Below are 20,036 nucleotides of genomic sequence, written 5' to 3'. Positions count from 1 at the left end.
TAAGTATTAGGGGGGCTGCTGCAAACAGACTCTGAAAACTCTGTTTTCTCCTGATATTACTATTGTATTCATTGTCAGATAAAACTGCAAATGAAAATGTGAATATTCTCCCTGACACATCCTTTAAGATGCTCCAAGACCAAATGTTTGTAAACTGTTGGCGCTATATAAATCCTGTATAATAGTAATAATAATCTACTATGTAAAAAGAGATGTTAGCGTACATGTTGTAAAAAGATTTTGTGTTTTTTTTTATTTATTTTTTTATATAATTTACTTGTCACACCGACCAGAGCTTTTCTCTTGTGGGGTTGCATCCAGAACTTGCCATCCATTATAAAAGGATCCTATATCAGGTCTAGTGAACCAAGACTCATTCCATACATGAAAGTTCCTGTAGAAGACAAGGTAAGAAGGTTTGTTCATCATTTTATGAAATGTAAACATTAGCATAGAGTACAGGGATTTACAGTGAAATGAGAAAGCTACAGTGCATGGTAGATTTTAGATAGCAGTCGCTACTTAAAATTCCCACCTAATGATATTTACAGTGCCTTGAAAAAGTATTCATACCCCTTGACATTTTCCACATTTAGTCACGTTACAATCAAAAACGTAAATGTATTTTATTGGGATTTTACAAATAAATATCCGGAAAGTCTTGTGTGCATTTGTATTCAGTCTCTTTTAGTCTGATACCCCTAACTAAAATCTAGTGGAACCAATTGCCTTCAGGAGTCACCTAAATAGTAAATAGTGTCCACCTGTGTGTAATTTAATCTCAGTAAAATACTGAGATGGAAGGTTTGTTAGAGAACCTAAGTGAACAAACATTATCATGAAGGCCAAGAACACACCTGAGAGGTCAGGGATAAAGTTGTGGAGAAGTTTAAAGCAGGGTTAGGTTATGAAAAAATATCCCAAGCTTTGAACATCTCACAGAGCACTGTTCAATCCATCATATGAAAATGGAAAGAGTATGGCACAACTGCAAACCTACCAAGACATGGCCGTCCACCGGAACTGACAGCCAGGCATGGAGAGCATTAATCAGAGAAGCACCCAAAAGGCCCATGGTAAATCTGGAGGATCTGCAGAGATCCACAGCTCAGGTTGGAGAATCTGTCCACAGGACAACTTTTAGTCCTGCATGCCACAAATCTGAGTGGCAAGAGTGGCAAGACGAAAGCAATTGTTGAAAGAAGGCCATAAGAAGTCCTATTTGCAGTTTACAAAAAGCCATGTGGGGGACACAAACATGTGGAAGAAGCTGCTCTGGTCAGATAAGACAAAAAATAAACTTTTTGGCCTAAAAGCAAAGCGCTATGTATGGCGGAAAACTAACACTGCACATCATCATCCTAAACACACCATCCCCACCGTGAAACATGGTGGTGGCAGCATCATGTTGTGGGGATGTGCTTCTAAAGCGTCGGTGGTTTTTGCTGTGCTTTAGCAATGTTTTAGCGTCGATTTGCGCTGGTTTTTGTGTGCCAGCGGGCCATTTTTTGTTTAAGATCTCCTGACGCGACCTTAAAAAAACTCAAGAAAAAGAGCCACTTTGCGGGGTGCTTCCCGAAACACTTTTTAGGCTCTTTGGAAGCTGGGCAGGGGCGTTTTGGGAGCTCTATTAACAGTGTACCCAACCCACACCAAAGATGCTTCTTGCAGGACTTTTTGTAACTTCCTGCAAGCGCACCACCCCCAGTGTGAAAAGACCACACTGTAATGAATGGGAGGCAGTTTTCAGGAGTTTTTCAGAGGCTATTTCTATCGCTAAAATGCCTGAAAACTACCTTGGTGTGAAAGCGGTCTTAAAGTGAACCTAAACTGTCCTAAAATGTTTCTAAGATAACAACAGTGCTTAGATATAGATATTGTGTGGTTTTTGCAAGTCCCTGTGTTAAAATGAAGTACCCATCCTGATCTACACCCCACCTCTGTCATTCGCTTACCAAATGCCAAAACTTCAGTAAGCAATAGAGATAGAGGCTTAACTAGAACCTTTAGTGCAAGAAACAATGAAGGGCCCCCTTGACCCTCAGCCAGGGCCCTTCCTTCCAGGCCCAGGGCCCTTTCCACTTATCTGGGGGCCCTTTACTCCCATTATGGGATCCTTTAATATTGTCTGCAGCGTGCTCCCCCCCCCCCCCCCCACGGCGGCAAAACACCAGGGCCCAGTCACAAGTGCGACCTTTGCAACCCTGGTGTCTGTAGTTTTTTTTTTTTATTATTATTATAATTTTTTTTACATTTTATTTATGTATTTATTTTTACATTTTTCTTTTTTATAATTTTTTACAGTTTTTTAGGAGTCCCGTTTGGGGAGCTTTGTGAAAAAACAGGGGTCTAAACAGACCTCTGATGTTCCATCTTTGGGACAGAGAAAGGAGATTGAGGACACAGCCCTCAATCTCCTTCTCTGCAGCCTCAGTTTAACAGATTAAATGGACAGGAATAGCTTTGTACAGAGCGTATTATTCATTCACAAACTGAAGCATAGTACACACAGTTTGCTATGCCTCAGTTAGGAATAGACAGAGTCAGTGATCCGTACTGAATTAAATTATATATTTACTGACCCCCTTCTCCGCTCTCCATCCTGGCACATCCCCTGCAGCATCCAGGGGGAGAAAGGAGGGGGAAAACAGGCAGCACTGCGGGGAGTGAGGGGGTCCAGAAGAGCACATAGTGGCCTGGGGACAGCAGGACCTGGATAGGAGGAGCATCAGGTGGTTTCCATTTTCCCCCAGCAGCCACTGGAAAGCACAGTGTGCTGTTGGTTCTCCTCCCCACAGCTCTTATGCAGCTGAAAACAGAGGGAACACAGGAAAGGTGATCACTTATAAAAAAGGGAAGAAAATAGATTGATAATGTTTTTTAATAGCTATACACAAATGTTTTGCCTTTCCTTTCTATTTTAAACAAAATGGATTGTTTTATAAGGTGATAATTTAATCACTTTAAGGTTGGTGCTTATCCAATGGCGGCATTAGTAGGATGGCTTTATATTTACTAGCATCTCTAATGCCCCGTACACACAATGGGATTTTCCTATGCAAAATGTGTGATAGGACCTTGTTGTTGGAAATTCCGACCGTGTGCATGCTCTCCATCACACATTTTTCATAGGAATTTCCGTCACACAAAATTTGAGAGCTGGTTCTCAAATTTTCCGACAACAAAATCCGTTGTCAGAAATTCTGATCGTGTGTACACAATTTCAACGCACAAAGTACCACACATGCTCGGAATCAAGCAGAAGAGCAGCACTGGCTATTGAACTTAATTTTTCTCGGCTCGTCGTACGTGTTGTACGTCACCACGTTCTTGACGTTCGGAATTTCCGACCAACTTTGTGTGACCTTATGTATGCAAGACAAGTTTGAGCCAACATCCGTCGGAAAAAAAACATGGGATTTTGTTGTCGGAAGGTCCTATCATGTGTACAGGGCATTCCTTTTATTGTGGAGGTCTCTATTTTCTATATTACATTGACCACTTCAGCCCAAGAAGGTTTCACCCCCTTCCTGACCAGAGCATTTTTTGCAATTTGGCACTGCACTATTTTAACTGTTAATTGCACGTTCATGCAATAATGTACCCACATAAAATGAATGTCCTTTTTTTCCCCCACAAATAGAGCTTTCTTTTGGTGGTATTTTATCACCTCTGCATTTTTTATTTTTTGCGCTATAAACAAAAAAAGACAGACAATTTGAAAAAAATATATTTTTGATTTTCTGCTATAAAACACACCCAATAAAAAAAATATTAAAAAAATCTACTGCTAATTTCTTTATAAAATTTAGGGCAATATGTGTTCTGCTACATGTTTTTGGTAAAAATATAATAATTGGTTTAATCAAATGTTATCGTGTCTACAAACTATGGGATAATTTCATAGCTATTTTATTTTTCCTAGTAATGGTGGCAATAAGAAATTTTTAGTGCGACTGCGACATTGTGGCGGACAAATCTGACAGTAAAGCCCCATACACACTATACGATTTTCTGCAGATTTTTTCCTTCAGATTTGCCAAAACCATATAATATGAGGTCAAACCTAAAGCCGCGTACACACGGGCGGACTGTCTGGCCTACTTAGTCCGCCGAAACACATTTCAGCGGACCGTCCGCTCGTGTGTGGGCTTCAGCGGACTTTTTCAGCGTGCAGTCTGGCGGACTAAGTATTTCGGAATTTCCGTAATACAGTCCGTCGGACTCGCATTTCGGCAGACAATCCGCCCGTGTGTGTGCCAGTCCGCCGTACTTTTGAAATGAGCGGACTTTTCCCGCCCGGAGAAAAGTCCGCTCATTTCGAACGGGTATCCAGGTAGGCGGGGCCCGCGAAGGAGACGTCGCTGGCCCCGCTGCCTGGTATGGACTTAAAGGGGACCCCCAACGCCGAAAAAAATCGGTGTGGGGGTCCCCCCCAAGTCCACAACAGACCCTTGTCCGAGCACGCTACCCGGCCGGCCAGGAAAGGGGGGCGAGCGAGCGCCCCCCCTCCTGAGCCGTACCAGGCCGCGTGCCCTCAACATGGGGGGGTGCCTTGGGGAAGGGGGGGCCGCGCGGCCCCCCCACCCCAAAGCACCTTGTCCCCATGTTGATGAGGACAAGGGCCTCTTCCCGACAACTTTGACCGTTGGTTGTCGGGGTCTGCGGGCGGGGGGCTTATCGGAATCCGGGAGCCCCCTTTAATAAGGGGGCCCCCGGATACCGGCCCCCCACCCTATGTGAATGAGTATGGGGTACAATGTACCCCTACCCATTCACCTGTAAAATAAAAGTACAAAAAAAAACACAACACACGAGATAAAATACTTTATTGCACAGCTCCGGGGGTCTTCCGTCTTCGGGGGTCTTCTCGCCGGACTCCTCCGCTATCTTCTTGTAGCTCTTTTACTAGCGGAGAAGTCCGGCTTTCTTCCTCGCCACCGGCCTCTTCTCCCGACTTCGGGGGTCTTGTCCCCCTCTTCGGTTCTTCTGCCGCCGCCGTCGCTGCCGCCTTCCGTTCTTCTTCTTCTTCTTCTCCAGGAGATGTTGCCTCGACGATCTCTCCGGCTGGAATGCCAGGGACGCACTGCGCGGCCACTTATATAGGGACAAGGGGCGGTGTCACATGGCTTTATGTCACATGGGTTGGTCACATGGGTTGATGTCACATGGGGACTATGACATCGTAAGGGGGCGGGGTCACCATGTGACACCAACCCATGTGACTTAAAGCCATGTGACACCGCCCTTGTCCCTATATAAGTGGCCGCGCAGTGCGTCCCTGGCATTCCGGCCGGAGAGATCGTCGAGGCAACATCTCCTGGAGAAGAAGAAGAACGGAAGGCGGTGGCGACAGAAGACCGGGCCACCGCCTGTAAAAGAGCTATAAGAAGGCGCGGTGGCCCGGCAGAAGAACCGAAGAGGGGGGACAAGACCCCCGAAGTCTGGAGAAGAGGCCGGCGGCGAGGAAGAAAGCCGGACTCCTCCGCTAGTAAAAGAGCTACAAGAAGATAGCGGAGGAGTCCGGCGAGAAGACCCCCGAAGACGGAAGACCCCGGAGCTGTGCAATAAAGTATTTTATCTCGTGTGTTGTGTTTTTTTTTGGTACTTTTATTTTACAGGTGAATGGGAAGGGGTACATTGTACCCCATACTCATTCACATAGGGTGGGGGGGCCGGTATCCTGCGGCCCCCTTATTAAAGGGGGCTCCCGGATTCCGATAAGCCCCCCCGCCCGCAGACCCCGACAACCAACGGCCAGGGTTGTCGGGAAGAGGCCCTTGTCCTCATCAACATGGGGACAAGGTGCTTTGGGGTGGGGGGCCGCGCGGCCCCCCCTTCCCCAAGGCACCCCCCCATGTTGAGGGCACGCGGCCTGGCACGGCTCAGGAGGGGGGGGGGTCGCTCGCTCGCCCCCCTTTCCTGGCCGGCCGGGTAGCGTGCTCGGACAAGGGTCTGTTGTGGACTTGGGGGAGACCCCCACGCCGATTTTTTTTCGGCGTTGGGGTTCCCCTTTAAGTCCATTCCAGGCGGCGGGGTCAGCGACGTCTCCTTCGCGGGCCCCGCCTACCTGGAGACGTGCTCGAAATGAGCGGACTTTCCTCCGCGTGTGTGGGCGAGCCCGTTCATTTCAAAAGTAGGGCGGATAGTATAGCGGACTTAGTACGCCGTATTAGTCCGCTCAAAAAGTGCCGTGTGTGGGCAAGTCCGTTCATTCGAAAGTATGACGGACTGTCCGTCAGATTGTCTGACGGACTAAGTTGGCCAGACAGTCCGCCCCGTGTGTACGCGGCTTTAGGAGTTTCAGCTTATATGCAATCAGGCAAGCCCTTGCACTACATGATTTTGGTAAATCTGAAGATATTAATAGTGTGTATGCGGCTTAAGTTACACTTTTTGGGGACCAGTGACACCAATACAGCAATCAGTGCTAAAAAAAATGCACTGTTACTTTACTAATGACACTTGCAGGAATGGAATTAACATCAAGGGCGTTCAAAGGAAAAAATGTGCTCCTAGGAAGTGTTTGCCAACTGTGTGGGGGATGCTTTGACTGAGGGAAGAAAGAGATCTGTGTTCCTGCTTAGCGGAAAAAACACAAGATCTCTATCTTCCCCTTTGACAGAATGCCGATCTGCCTTGTTTACATGGGCAGACCACCATTCTGCCTCTGTCGGGAGAGATCGCTAGGTAGCGGCGAACATTGAGTCCCCAAGACCCGCTGATTGGCTCCCGCTGTGTCCAGTAAAATGTGTGGTGGGAAGTCTGGAACTGGTTAAAGCAAGCAACTCTATCATGTGGACCGAAATATACCGTAGATAGGGTGGTATTTTCTCACAAAACAAAGCATGAAAATACAGTATATTTATTTACTGATGAGGAATTAAAAAAAAGAAAGAAATATCTTCTCTTGACCAGCTATTCATTCATTCATTACCAAATACTGTCTTTTCCTCCCAGATTGTTCCCGTCTGAATCATAAATAGTATCAATACTGAGATTTTCATCGGTGTCATGAGCAGAGGAAAAATTGGTGACAACGCGATTTGGAATGCCCAGGCATCTCATTACTAAAAGAAATAAAAACATGATGATTGTACATTCAAAACAAAAAGGAAGGGTTATTAGGGACTTTATGGAAAGCATGACCTGGTGCATGGTCACACATTTCGATCCCTAGGGACTTTAAATGAAATAATGGCCTGGTAAGGTCTTAAATTTCCATCCCAGTCTGAATCAAGAGAGGAAGGGGTCTGCACCCAGAGCAGATGGGATTTACATGAAGCACATGACAGCAAAAAAATGTAATAGGGTGATCATAAAGGAATTTTATTGATGTATAAGTTACAATCTCTAAATGTGTAAAAAACATACATAATTAAGTAATACGGTATATACATACATACATAATAATGCTCATATCAGATATACAATCAAAAACAAAGCAAAAAATCAATCATAACTCAAGGTATAACCTTAATAAAATTCCAAGAGTCACCACAATGCTTGTACAATGATTGTACATTGTTGGTTTGTTATGCCAGATATACAGCTGTGGGCAAAAGTTTTGAAAATTACACAAATATGAATTTTCACAAAGTCTGCTGCTTCAGTGTTTTTAGATGTTTTTGTCAGATTTTACTATAGTATACTGTAGTATAATTACCTGCATTTCATAAGTGTCAAAAGCTTTTATTGACAATTACATTAAGTTTATGCAAAGAGTCAATATTTGCAGTGTTGACCCTTCTTCATCAAAACCTCTGTAATTTGCCCTGGCATGCTGTCAATCAATTTCTGGGCCACATCCTGACTGATGGTAGCTCATTCTTGCATAATCAATGCTTGGATTTTGTCAGAATTTGTGGCATTTTTTTGTTCATCACATGTTCCCAATGGGACTCCCTTAGGGACTTTCCTGGCCATCAACCCAAAATGTTGTTTTTCTTTCCCCCAAGCCACCATAAGGCAAAAGTGATAACTAATGCTGGTGTAGCACCCTCTAGTTTAGGTAGATGCTAGAAGTAGGATATTTGTAAGTGCAGGTAAATTTAATTAGGCCTGCTAACTTTGTTGGCTCAGTGTAGGCTGGTGACTCACAGATAGCATCATCTTTCAGTTACTTCCCTTCTACTTCTAGAGGATTCTAGAAGGAAGGAGGGGAAGAGAGATGAAGTTGTCTGGGGTGTTTCAGGGAACCCTGACCAATCCCCAACTAGGATTGGCAGGGGGCAGGACTCCTTAAATACCCAAGGTCAGCCCAGCTGGGGAGGAGTTGTCGGGTGGAAGAACCTGGAGATGGAGCACTAGATTGTTGGTGCCTTTGAGGCACTCCCTAGTCTGGGGAGATTGTGTGAACTTGGGCCTGAGGGGTTCCGGTGCAAGTTGGAGCCTTGCTGAGAAACAAAGAAGAATCTAGACAGGAGGCACAGAGAGGAACCGAGAAAGACGATGGGAGCTAGTTTTTCCAGGAAAGTCTCTAGGAGGGATACACTGGAGTGCAGCCAGGAGGGCTGGTGAGTGACAGGCACAGTTGGGAAAGCTGGGGAGGCATGCTGAAGCAGACTGGGAGTGTGCAGTCTGAGATGGATGTAGCACCAGCAGGAGAGACTGTGATGTCATGGGCAGTGAAGTCAGGCAGCTGCAGTCAGGAGGGCTGGCAGGGCCTGAAGAGGACTGACTGGGAACAGTAGTCCACTATAGGACAGCTAGAACTAAAGGACCTTTCTTTCTACCAGTTTGTTGCTACATTGAAGGGGCCCGCAGTCCCTGCCTGAAAATGACAGTTTCTAAGGCCTGACAGAGTCAGAGTTGGGCCTACCATGTGCTAGCTGTGCCTGGTACCAAGTATTGTACAGGGGATCGAACAGTCTGCAAATAAGTGTTGTGCTGGAGGAGACTGGAGCTCTAGAAGTGTAAATAGACGTTCCATCTAATCATCTAATCAATTCTACTATTGACTTTGGGCATCCCATAATTTCCCTTACCCTATCCAAGTTCAAAATCCCTCAATAAAATACAAAACAAACATATGGACTGTTCATTGTCTCAAGAGTGACTGGGATGTGAATGTCGGGCTGGGCAGGGTGACAGGTGGACCAAACTATCAAGCAGCCCCTATGGGGGGTACTGCTACACTGTAAAAGGCATTGTTCCTCACCAAACTGTTCTTGGATGGTTGGGAGAAGCTGCTCTTGGAGAATGTTTTCGTACCATTTTTTATTCATGGTTGTGTTCTTAGGCAAAATTGTAAGTGAGCCCACTCCCTTGGCCGAGAAGCAACCCCACACATGAATGGTCTCAGGATGCTTTACGGTTGGCCAGTGGCAGTTCGTGTTTTTTTTTTGGGGGGCAGGGCGCAAACAACCAGAATATCAGTCTGCCCCTGATGTTGTTTCTGGATAGAAGTGGCTTCTTTGCTGCTCTTCTTGACACCAGGCCATCCTCCAAAAGTCTTAGCCTCACTGTGCATGCAGATGTACTCACGCCTGCCTGCTGCCATTCCTGAGAAAGCTCTGCACTGTTGGTGTCATGATCCTGTAGCTCAGGGGTGTTCAAACTTTTTTCAAAGAGGGCCAGATTTGATGAAGTGGTCATGCGTGAGGGCTGACCATTTCGTCTGACATTCTTTGAACCATTAAAATGAAATGCAAATGAACTAATACACTGCCCAACAAGAATTCTCTTGCCTTTGCTACCGTAGCTGAATCAACTGTAGGAGACGCTCCTGGAGCTTGCTGGACTTTCTTGGACCCCCTGAAGACTTCTTCACAAATGCAGTGGAAATATTTTTTTATGGGATTAAGTTAATTTTCATGGCAAAGAGGGATTTTGCAATTAATTGCAATTCATGTGATCACTCTTCATAACATTCTGGAGTATATAGAATTGTCATCATAAAAACTGAGGCAGCAAACTTTGTGAAAATTTATATTTGTGTCAGTCTCAAAACTTATGGCCACGGCTGTAGATAAGTAAGAATTATATGACAACCAATCATAATCCATAATTCAATCATATGACTTTAGTAAACACATATTTGCATGAGATAAGCCCTTCAGCTTTGTTTTTCTGCTATTGACAAATGTGTTATTTGTGAATCATACTTTACAGGGAAACGCATTTTTGGTTATATTTTTGTTTTGATGCTGTGGTTGAGGCAATAAATGTACCTGTACATAGTACTCCAGCAAAGACCCAGCACTGTCCATATCGAACTGGACCAGATTTTGCCCACTGTTTCAGTATGGCCACACTTCCTGACCAGCTTGAAGGGCTGCGACCATCGGCGTAATTCCCATCCCACCTGCCCTGAAGCACGCCATTGTCATCATTACTGTTAACCTTTAAAGAAAACAGACAACTTATACATCAAATTGGTAGAAAATGTGTGTAGAATTTTAGATTATTGATAATACATCCCTTCATTTCTTTAGAATTCCAAATAAAGCACTAATGATATAGTAACAACAGTAAAACAAAAATAAAATTACCTTATCAATTTATGTAAATATACAGGAGGAAGGGATTAACTTCCTATGCTTTGAGCAGGCTTGTTCAACCTTTTAACCCTAGAGGAACCCCAAAAAAATGTTCATGTCTCGTGGAACCCTTACTAAAACCAAATCATCAAGGCTCAATAGGAACAATGCTCCTTATATTAGTGGTCAATAGGAAGAATGTCCCCTAATGACACGACCGGACTTTTCAACATCAAAGGCCCGACGGAACGATTCCGGCAGACCATTCGATCGTGTGTGGGCTGCAGCGGACTTTTGATTTGCAAAAGTCTGACAGACTTTAGAAATGGAACATGTTTCAAATTTTTCCGCCGGACCCAGTTCCTACCGAGAAATCCGTTTGTGTGTATGCTAGTCCGACGGACAAAAACCGACACGAGGGCAGCTATTGGCTACTGGCTATGAACTTCCTTATTCTAGTCCGGTTGTACGTCATCACGTTCGAATCCGTCGGACTTTGGTGTGATTGTGTGTGGCCAAGTCCGTTCATTCGGAAAGTCCATCAGAACTCTGTCAGAACTCCGTCGAAAGTCTGTCGGACCTAGTCCCTCGAAAAGTCCGGTCATGTGTACGCGGCATTAAAGTTGTGTTTAGAATGCCACCCTTAAAGACTGATAAAAAGATATTTGGTGTCATGCTGCTGGCTTTGCTAAGTGGTGCTGAACCTTGAACTCTGTAGGCATCATCAAATAGGTGGTTCATCAGCCACAGCTCAAGGAACCCCTAGCAACCTCCGGAGGAACCCCAGGGTTCTACTGAAAACTGGTTGAGAATGGCTGGCCTAGAGGGTTCTAGAGACACTATGAGATGGACCCAGTAGCATGTAGCCCTCTTTGCCAATAGAAGGTCCACTTGGGTCTGGGTGAACCCTAGGGATTACTCTATGAATCATATTTAAAAACAAACATATATTATATTGCAGCTTACCAGTTCTTAGGACTGGTGACTGTATTCGTTTTCTTTTACCAGCCATGTTTCTTAATTTTCATCTCCTCTCACAAGAAATTTCTGGCAATATCAACATTTTTTTTGCACTTATCAGATATAACTAAGTGCCTTAACTCTAACTTTTGATTAAAAATGACAAATGCACATGTAAGCACAAAAAAAAATGTGTTTATTTTTGATTTCCAAATGAGCCTGCAAAACATTGAAACTGTGATCAGTGAATGACATTTGCTCTTGCAGACTTGTCCTCCAGCCGTACGTCCATACTGAGGTACAGACTTTTGTTAGACAGCTGGAAGACGTGTCAATAAACTAAAAGTGTGGTCATCACCCCATTTGTGTTTCATTGGGAACCACAAGTCTGTTTGCTGGCAGATGTGTTTGCTATTCATCCCTGTGAATATATGATATGACTGCGTTGGGAGAGCTGTATCGAGTTCAAATCTGACAGCAGCCAAAGGGAAGTAGCACTCCGTGTATGCTAGAAGGGTGTTCTTATGGGTGTTACGGGGTCTAAATAGCATTTAGGTGACAGGTGCTTCTCTGGCCTTCTTTGATGCTGCTCTTCTGGCTCGTTCTTATTTCCAGTATTAAGCTGGCCATAGACAGGCCAAGAGTATGGACTGGCCGAATTTCAGTGTGTGGCTGTCCCTGTTCAACAGAAGTCAACCATTTAATCAACTTCTCCTGAAGGACAATTTTGGAAAACTTTTCTCGATCATCAGCTGCAGCCAGTGGGCTAGAGCCACTGATTGGTGTGTTCAGATGGGTCAAAAGTGTGTGGGTAGCTGCCCATATACAAAGGTGTATAAGCACACTGGGTTGACAGCACAGGACAGCACAGGATGAACCCGGTGTGCTTTGCTTATACACCTTTGTATATGTACGGCCACCCACACACTTCTGGCCCGTCTGAAACAACCTATTTGGACACCACAGGCACAGTTAAATTAGGTGGTCTCAGTGTATGCCCGAACTGCCCCCCCCCCCATGGTTTTGAGGCCCCCACCCATTCCCTCTGCTTTACACCCAGTGGGCTAAGGGTGTCCTTTGGATGTGATTGCATTTGAACAACTTTTATGTTTTTATTTGTGTGATCTTTTGGGCCATAGCATGGGGACACTCTACCATATCTACATTATCTGAAAAGCTATCCTTGAGGAAGGAGCCAAGTGAATCCAATACACGTTGGATATGTCTATGCACCCTCTACATGTAGATACCAATATAGATGTGTGAATTTACATTGTGGTAACATGTACCTCTTTTTGTTTTGTGCGCTACATTTAAAAAATATTTGCTATTTCGTTGTATGTAATATTTTTGACAATTAAACTACAATTTTTTAATTACTTTTTTACTCTCTGAACCTTTAAAGTCCCATCAAATGGGGGGGGGGGTCTTTTTACAAGATATATAGGAATGTGGCCATGTTGAGCAGAAATAAACCCTACATTTTTTGATATCCATGACAGAATGCGGTGATGTTGATTGTGATAACTCCACTGAGATATAGCTACCTAACATGGAGGTTGATATCATTCTGAACCACATAAGCAGCTTAAAGTGGTTCTATAGGCTGAACGTTTTTTAACTTCATGCATTCTATGCATGAAAGTAAAAAAAACCTTCTGTGTGCAGTGGCATTCCCCATCCACCCCCCCCCCCCCAATTCTTACCTGTGCTCCCTCCAATCCAGTGATTTTCATTATAGTATAAGCTGTATGGGAGCTCTCCCTCCTGCTGTCAATCATAGCTAGTGAGCCAATGAGGAGAGAGAGCGGGGGTGCATGGAGCAGTGGATTGGGAGTGATCACGAAGTGGTGCTTCCTGTGAACCCTGCTGACAGCTGATGACTCAACGGTTGTTAAGGACGCTCCCTAACAACCATGTTGTTTACTGGTTGTTGAGGATGGCGGCGGTTGGTGGTTGATTTACCACAAGTAGAGCTTTCTTTTGGTGTTATTTGATCACCTCTGCAGTTTTTATTTTTTGCACTATAAACAAAAAAATACTGCCAATTTTGACAAAAAGCAATATTTTTTACTTTTTGCTATAATAAATATCTCCAAAAAATTAAAAAAAAAATGTCTTCCTCAGTTTAGCCCAATATGTATTCTTCTACATATTTTTGGTTAAAGGAAAATCGCAATAAGCGTATATTGATTGGTTTGCGCAAAAGTTCTAGCGTCTACAAAATAGGGGATATATTTATGCCATTTTTATTATTCTTTTTTTTTTTATTAGTAATGGCGGTGATTAGTGATTTTTTTTTATCAGGACTGCAACATTGCGGCAAACAGATTGGACACTTTTGACACTATTTTGAGACCATTGACATTTGTACAGCGATCAGAGCTAAAAATAGCCATTGATTACTGTATAAATGCCACTCGCAGGGAAGGGGTTTAACACTAAAGGGGTAATCAAGGGGTTAAGTGTGTTCCCTCAGTGTGTTCTAACTGTAGAAGGGATAGTCTCACTAGGACATGACAGAGACCACTGCTCCCGATGACATGCCATTAGGCAGAACAGGGTAATGCCTTGTTTACATAGGCATCTCCCCACTCTGCCTCTGCTTGCCACAATCGCGGGCCACCATGCTCCCTCTAGCCTGCGATGACGGAGGGACGTACAGGTACGCCCATTTAGCAATCCCGTGCCATTCTGTCGAAGTGCATCATCATGCAGCGGTCGGCAAGTTTTTAAATATTGCATGCCAGGACCCCTGCCAAGCTGGCCGTCACGATGTACACAGGCTTTCTAGTCCTGAAAGAAGGAGAGAGCTGCCTGTCACATCTGTATGGGCTTTTTCCTCTCCTTCCTTCTCCTTTTTTCACTGACTGAGTCTAATGTAATATGATCTCACACACACAGAGCTGTTCTTTCTGTAGCATCCCTTGTGCCCTTATTGGCAGGAAGAAGACAGCCAATTAACCCTTTCGCTGCCAGGCCCTGTGCTCCATTTTGTACATTTAGGTGGCCAGAGCATTTTTGCACTTTTTCCTTTGTTTTTTAGTTTTCGCTCATAGCACATAAGTAGAAAAAAAGAACGTACTACTGATTTAGACCCCGCGGTATTTGCGCAAATGTTTATTAAACCAATATATTTGAAAAAAATACACTAAAACCATTATTAGCAGATAAAAACACAACAATTTTTATGAAATACCTACTAAATATAAAAGCTGAACCTGTATTGAGGGAATAAATAACAAATATTTGTAACTTTTAAATTGCGCCTCTTTGCAAAATGGTGAAAAGTCAACAGACGCAAAAGTGTAAATATCCAAATTTCTCAAAAAATCTGAAGGTTTTCATATTTTCCCTACAGCTTTGTTGTGTGGTTTGAGCCCGCTATACAAGAGTTTAAGTGCACGAAAGTGGCTAGCTGAAGACATCAAATCGTATCTTTTCCGCAAAAGGACCAAAGTTACTAGTGCCATGCGGATCCACACACACATATTCAGGGCTCTGCATATTCATTGGGGGTGTGGGACAGTTTATCTAAGAAGTTAATCCATCATCTTGTATGGAGTGTTTAAAGTTGGGCCTTTGGTGTCAGGGAACAGTAGAGAGGTCTGACACAAAGGGAGCCATTCCTCTGCTCTCCTCCTGCCTGGACTCATAGAGCAAACCTGAGTAGAAGTAACCAATCCAATTTAAAGTGTTATTGGGGTTGAGAGGCAGAGTAACGGATTGAACTAATTTAAGCAGCCCCTGCGGGGTTATCGCTACACATGCTTTAATGAATTTGTCCTGAAGTGGTCTGCCTAGAGCCCTGACTTTAACTCTACAAAATATATACGTTTGAAGCAGTGGCATCGCTAGGGGGTGGCTTTTGGTGCTATAGCTCCAAATCTGGGGCCCATAGCTCCAAGTCTCTGCAGGGGTCCCCAACGGCAGGGGAGGCTCTCTGGGGACCCTGATGTAAGTGGGGGGGCTCTCTGAGCACTTTGATTTAAGGGGGAGGCTCTCTGGGGACCCTGATTTAAGGGGGAGGCTCTCTGGGGACCCTGATGTAAGGGAGGGCTCTCTGGGATATATACACACACACACACGTATATTATAAACATGTGTATGCCCCCCCAAGCGTATGACTCTTTACTACGCTACTATGGGCTCTAGCCCCAGATCATTTGTAGACCTAGCAACGCCCCTGGTTTGAAGTGAACTGAAATACCAATTGCAAACCAAGTCTTCTCATCCACTGTCAGTACTTGACCTCACAAATATACTGTTAGCTAAATGGATACAAAGTCCCATTAACACATTCTAAAATTGGGAGAAAAGCCTTCCATCTTTATATCAATCATGGTTTTGAAATGGAATGTCCAAAAACCCAAATAGATATGATGGTCAGATGTCCACAAGGCTTTGGCCTTAGTAAATAGCTTATTTTAGTCTATTTTATTGACCCAACGATTGAACCAAAATTGTTTAAGTACATGTTGACTTACCATTGCACTGCACACTCTTGAAACTTCTTTTGGATCACCAAAAAGTGATATATCTACCAACCTTTGTTTTTCCAGAATTGTCAAACAGATTGACAAGATTTCTTCCTCAAACTAGATGAGAGACAGTATATAATTTTAGTGATACAGATACTTCTGATATATGTACATTACTTACTCAAATACATACAAATACTGATTACAGTAACTATATATATATATGTAACTATATATCGTTTTTTCTTGGCTGATTTTCGCATTTACCTGTCTATTCTTAGTCACTATCTTGAAGACCTACTGTTTACAGAACTCTATAGTTCAAGCTAAGAATCATACACGACTGAAGTGATTTATACAGAGTCACACCTCCAGCTCTGCAGCCCCGCAGCTCTCATTGGCCCTCTAATGACTCATCCCCCTCCCTTCCTGGCAAACTCTCATGAGAGTGAGAGCGAGAGCTGTGCATCATGTCATAAGGCTAGGCTTTTTTTAGCAGACAAGAAACAGGAATTGAAAAAGGGGAAAAAAACTGCGCTAAGGTGAGACACAAGAAACAATTATATAGATTGATCCTAGATGGATCAAATTTGGCTGCGGCTTAACTGTGTCATATAACTACAGAAAAAACCTAAAGATAAAAATATAAGCTGCGCTAAATCCCACAAACATCAAATTGTGTATACATAAATAAAGTAACAATGAATTATGGGCTGTTCCCAGCCTCTAAACATAAATTAATATGAAATCAAACCATAAATAATAAATGCATATAAATATTACAAAGTCAGACCATGCGAACCGCCTATTCCTTGCAGTATAGGACCAAGTCGCATGCCCCTATGTATAGCAATACAAACTCTAAATACACCCAGTGTATGGATTACAAGTCTGTATGTGTAAATCAAAAGAGAGTTCTTTCAAGAATGTGAATAAAGTCCTCCACAAATGAACTATAAGCGATCCACCGCTGTGTGCGATTAAGTAGTGCTTGATCCGCCACCAAAAAAATTAAATTTGCCGCTTACCAGAAAATCATGGCCCCCCACTACAGAGGGTCACAAAAGGCATATGAATATATAATCGTCTCCCAATCCAGAGGGGTCCACGATATTCTCCTTGCGCCACCACTCCAATATAAGGATTGTAGAAAAACGCTCCCAAAAAATATTTCTCATAAATTCAGAGGGACTCAGGATAAGTATACCAAAACCATGGAAGAGAAATAGAACTCCAAATAGTGTAAAACCCCTTATTACTAAAAACCAAAAAGTAAAATGCACTTACAGTGTATAAAGAAATCATCAGCCTTAAGTCCGTTGCGCCGGCCGGACGCATTCAGACAGACCCGTTCTCCTGGAACTGTTCCAAACACGAGGTGACATTAGCGTATCGCTCAGGTTTGATTTCATATTAATTTATGTTTAGAGGCTGGGAACAGCCATAATTCATTCTTACTTTATTTATGTATAAACAATTTGATGTTTGTGGGATTTAGCGCAGCTTATATTTTCATCTTAAGAAACAGGAATTGGCTGTATAAGGCTGTATAAGGTATTTCCTGGCAGAAAAAAATGCTTTACTATCCCAAGTGAACACAACAAGGGCAGAAGATTTCATAGATGGAAAGTCTCCGCTTTAAAGAGAGACCTTCTGAACACAAACAGCCTCTGCTATGCTCTGGCTTAGGAAATCTCATAATGCTCTGTGACATCAGTACAATACTGTTGTCATGCTGGGTTCTGCTCAGCACATATTTAGGCTTTCCAGTCTTCAGTGCAAAATCCAAGCCTTAGTAACATTTGCCTTATCTAAACTAGAAGTGTTGTACAAGTTAAAGCACAAAAAGCACACAGTGTATTCATTTGGGTAAATATGTATAAAAAGGCATATGGTAACTGCTCTGGCCTCCAAAGGATTTTATTCATGTCTTTTAAAGTGGATGTAAACCCGATTCATGAAATTTGAGCCGGGCACATATATCTGCAGTGTTTTCTTATCTCTCTTTAAAGCCCTAAGTCCCATGGCTTTCTCCTGCTCCTTTGTTCTGTTATCAGCATGATAACTTCTGATAAGTTCTCTGACACGTGATAAAACCAGCCTGAAATTTGTGTTAGGGCGGGTGCTATAAATAGATTGGCAGACAGCTGGTCAATTCACAGCACAGCTCTGCAAGTCTCTGCCTATGTGGAGGGGCGAGTGTGCCTTTCGTCCAATTAACTGTCTCACGGTGTATGGCAAGAATCCCCCTGCTGGAACAGGAAAATAAAATTCTAACAGGATTTGTACTCTCTAAACCATATATAAAGGTGAACGCAGCAGATATACATGTAAAACTTATGTAGGGAGATTTGTTTCATCCCTGTGTATAATCTGAGGCTGTTTACTTCACTGGGTATATGTGAGGGTTTACATCCACTTTAATTTCTGAGCTTTACATAGCCTTATCACACAATATTGCCATCCTAGAAACCTGTTTTTACTCTGCTGCAGTTGAGCAAAAGTGCTAAGCCATCTCCCAACACCCAGCCTGTGATTGGGCAGAAAAAGATCAGCAACAGACTGATAGTGTTATTTCGCTGCTCTACTCTATTGTCAGCATGTTCCTTGTTAGCACATGTGAATGCAGGACACATGATTGGCTCACAGTCTTGTCTTTACCTCTCAGAGACTGCACGCTTCTTTATAGGAGGTCAAGTCAAATATAGACATTTATACTAGCTGAATTATAAATATATTTAATAAATGCATATCTAAATTTTTTGCGGTCTTTTTTTCCCCCCTGGAGTTCAGCTTTAAAGCATATCTAAAGGTAAAAAACAAAAAATGAATTTAATGCAGCCTACTAGTCCTTTGATGTGGTGGCTTAATTATTTGTCTCTTTTCAAGCATTTTTTTTTTCTTTTCTTTTCACTTGATAATTCTGTTAAGTCAGTCCTAGGATAACAACCCTCGGGCTTGAGTATGAGGACAAAAGGAACAAGATGGGACTATGGAACCCTGGCTTCTTCTCCTATTGTTCATAACATAAAGGGGCATGGTTCTGTAGTCATCAGAGAACAATGTAACTGATAACAATCAGCGTAGGCAGAGGGCGCAGGAAGGTATCAGCTCACAAGGTTTCTGGCACGATCAACAAGTATGTTTTTTAATGTATCAAACAGATATAACGAAAGACTTTCAATGCAATGTTAAGTTCTCTAAGGACTCTTTGGTGATGGTGTTAAACTTTTCGATAATTAGCAGCTGAAATATTTTTGATGTGAACTTAGTACCTTTGTGTCAGTGCAGTGGCGGCCGGTACATAAGGGGCGTAGGGCTGCCGCTCCCCCTCCCCCCCCCCCCCCAAAGGTCCCAAAGTTAGTTTGCCTATAAAGAAATCTAATCATAGAATGATTTATTTTAAAAAAAAATTATAATATGACTAACATTTTATTAACTTTCTTTAAATTAAAAAATGTTAGTCATATTATAATTTACTTAAAAAAAAATCATTCCATGTGTGTCGGAATAATGCGTTTCTATGAGCTCTGTCAGTTTTTGACAAGCATGTGATTAGACCCTAAGGCTCTAATTGGCTTGTTTTAGGTTGACCCCGTGGGCGCAGTGCTCTCCCACTTTGTATTTTAGTGAATCAATATGTGCCATTGTGGCATTTCCAGTTTCCGACTTCTCGTCCTGGCCAATTAGGAGGCTGAAGATTTGAAGCCTGGAAAGAAGACCGGGTTAACACGGGAGCCATGACAGCCCAGCGTTTCCTGGTGAGTGCAGACCTGAAGGGGTTTGTTTGCGCCCCTCCAAAATTTAAAGCACCAGCCACCACTGTGTCAAAGTATGGGTCACACGTATTTAGATTTTTTTTTAGGAACTACAATAAAAATTGGTTCAGAAGTGAAGATTTATAAAAAAATAAATAAATCCTATTTTGTAATTTAATGTTATCAAAGTGGAGATCCACTCAAAAGTGGAAGCTCCGCTTATCTGCCTACTCCCCCCCCCCCCCCCTGGTGCCACATTTGACACCTTTGAGGGGGCAGGTACCTGTTTTTGACAAGTACCCATCCCCACTTCCCACCTCTGCTGGGCCATTTAGAAAGTGCAGCGCTTTTGGTGC

At 43.2% G+C, this 20,036-nt stretch overlaps 1 protein-coding gene across 2 annotated transcripts in view; it reads right to left on the bottom strand.

The window, feature by feature from the left end:
* LOC143935367 (protein-glutamine gamma-glutamyltransferase 6-like) overlaps positions 1-20,036 on the bottom strand; it is a 145,056-nt gene that overhangs the window by 23,279 nt on the left and 101,741 nt on the right. For both annotated transcript variants that reach the window (XM_077459188.1, XM_077459189.1), the window contains 4 exons: positions 15,929-16,039; positions 10,173-10,344; positions 6,938-7,070; positions 291-394 (listed from right to left, as the gene is read on the bottom strand). In XM_077459188.1, coding sequence (XP_077315314.1) covers positions 291-394; positions 6,938-7,070; positions 10,173-10,344; positions 15,929-16,039 — 520 coding nt within the window. The remainder of the gene's footprint in view (positions 1-290; positions 395-6,937; positions 7,071-10,172; positions 10,345-15,928; positions 16,040-20,036) is intronic.

Source organism: Lithobates pipiens, unplaced genomic scaffold (assembly GCF_037356315.1).
Source record: "Lithobates pipiens isolate NorthernLeopardFrog02 unplaced genomic scaffold, aLitPip1_a1.2 Scaffold_28, whole genome shotgun sequence".
Lineage (NCBI taxonomy): Eukaryota > Metazoa > Chordata > Amphibia > Anura > Ranidae > Lithobates > Lithobates pipiens.
This window is presented reverse-complemented; position numbering and strand designations above follow the sequence as displayed.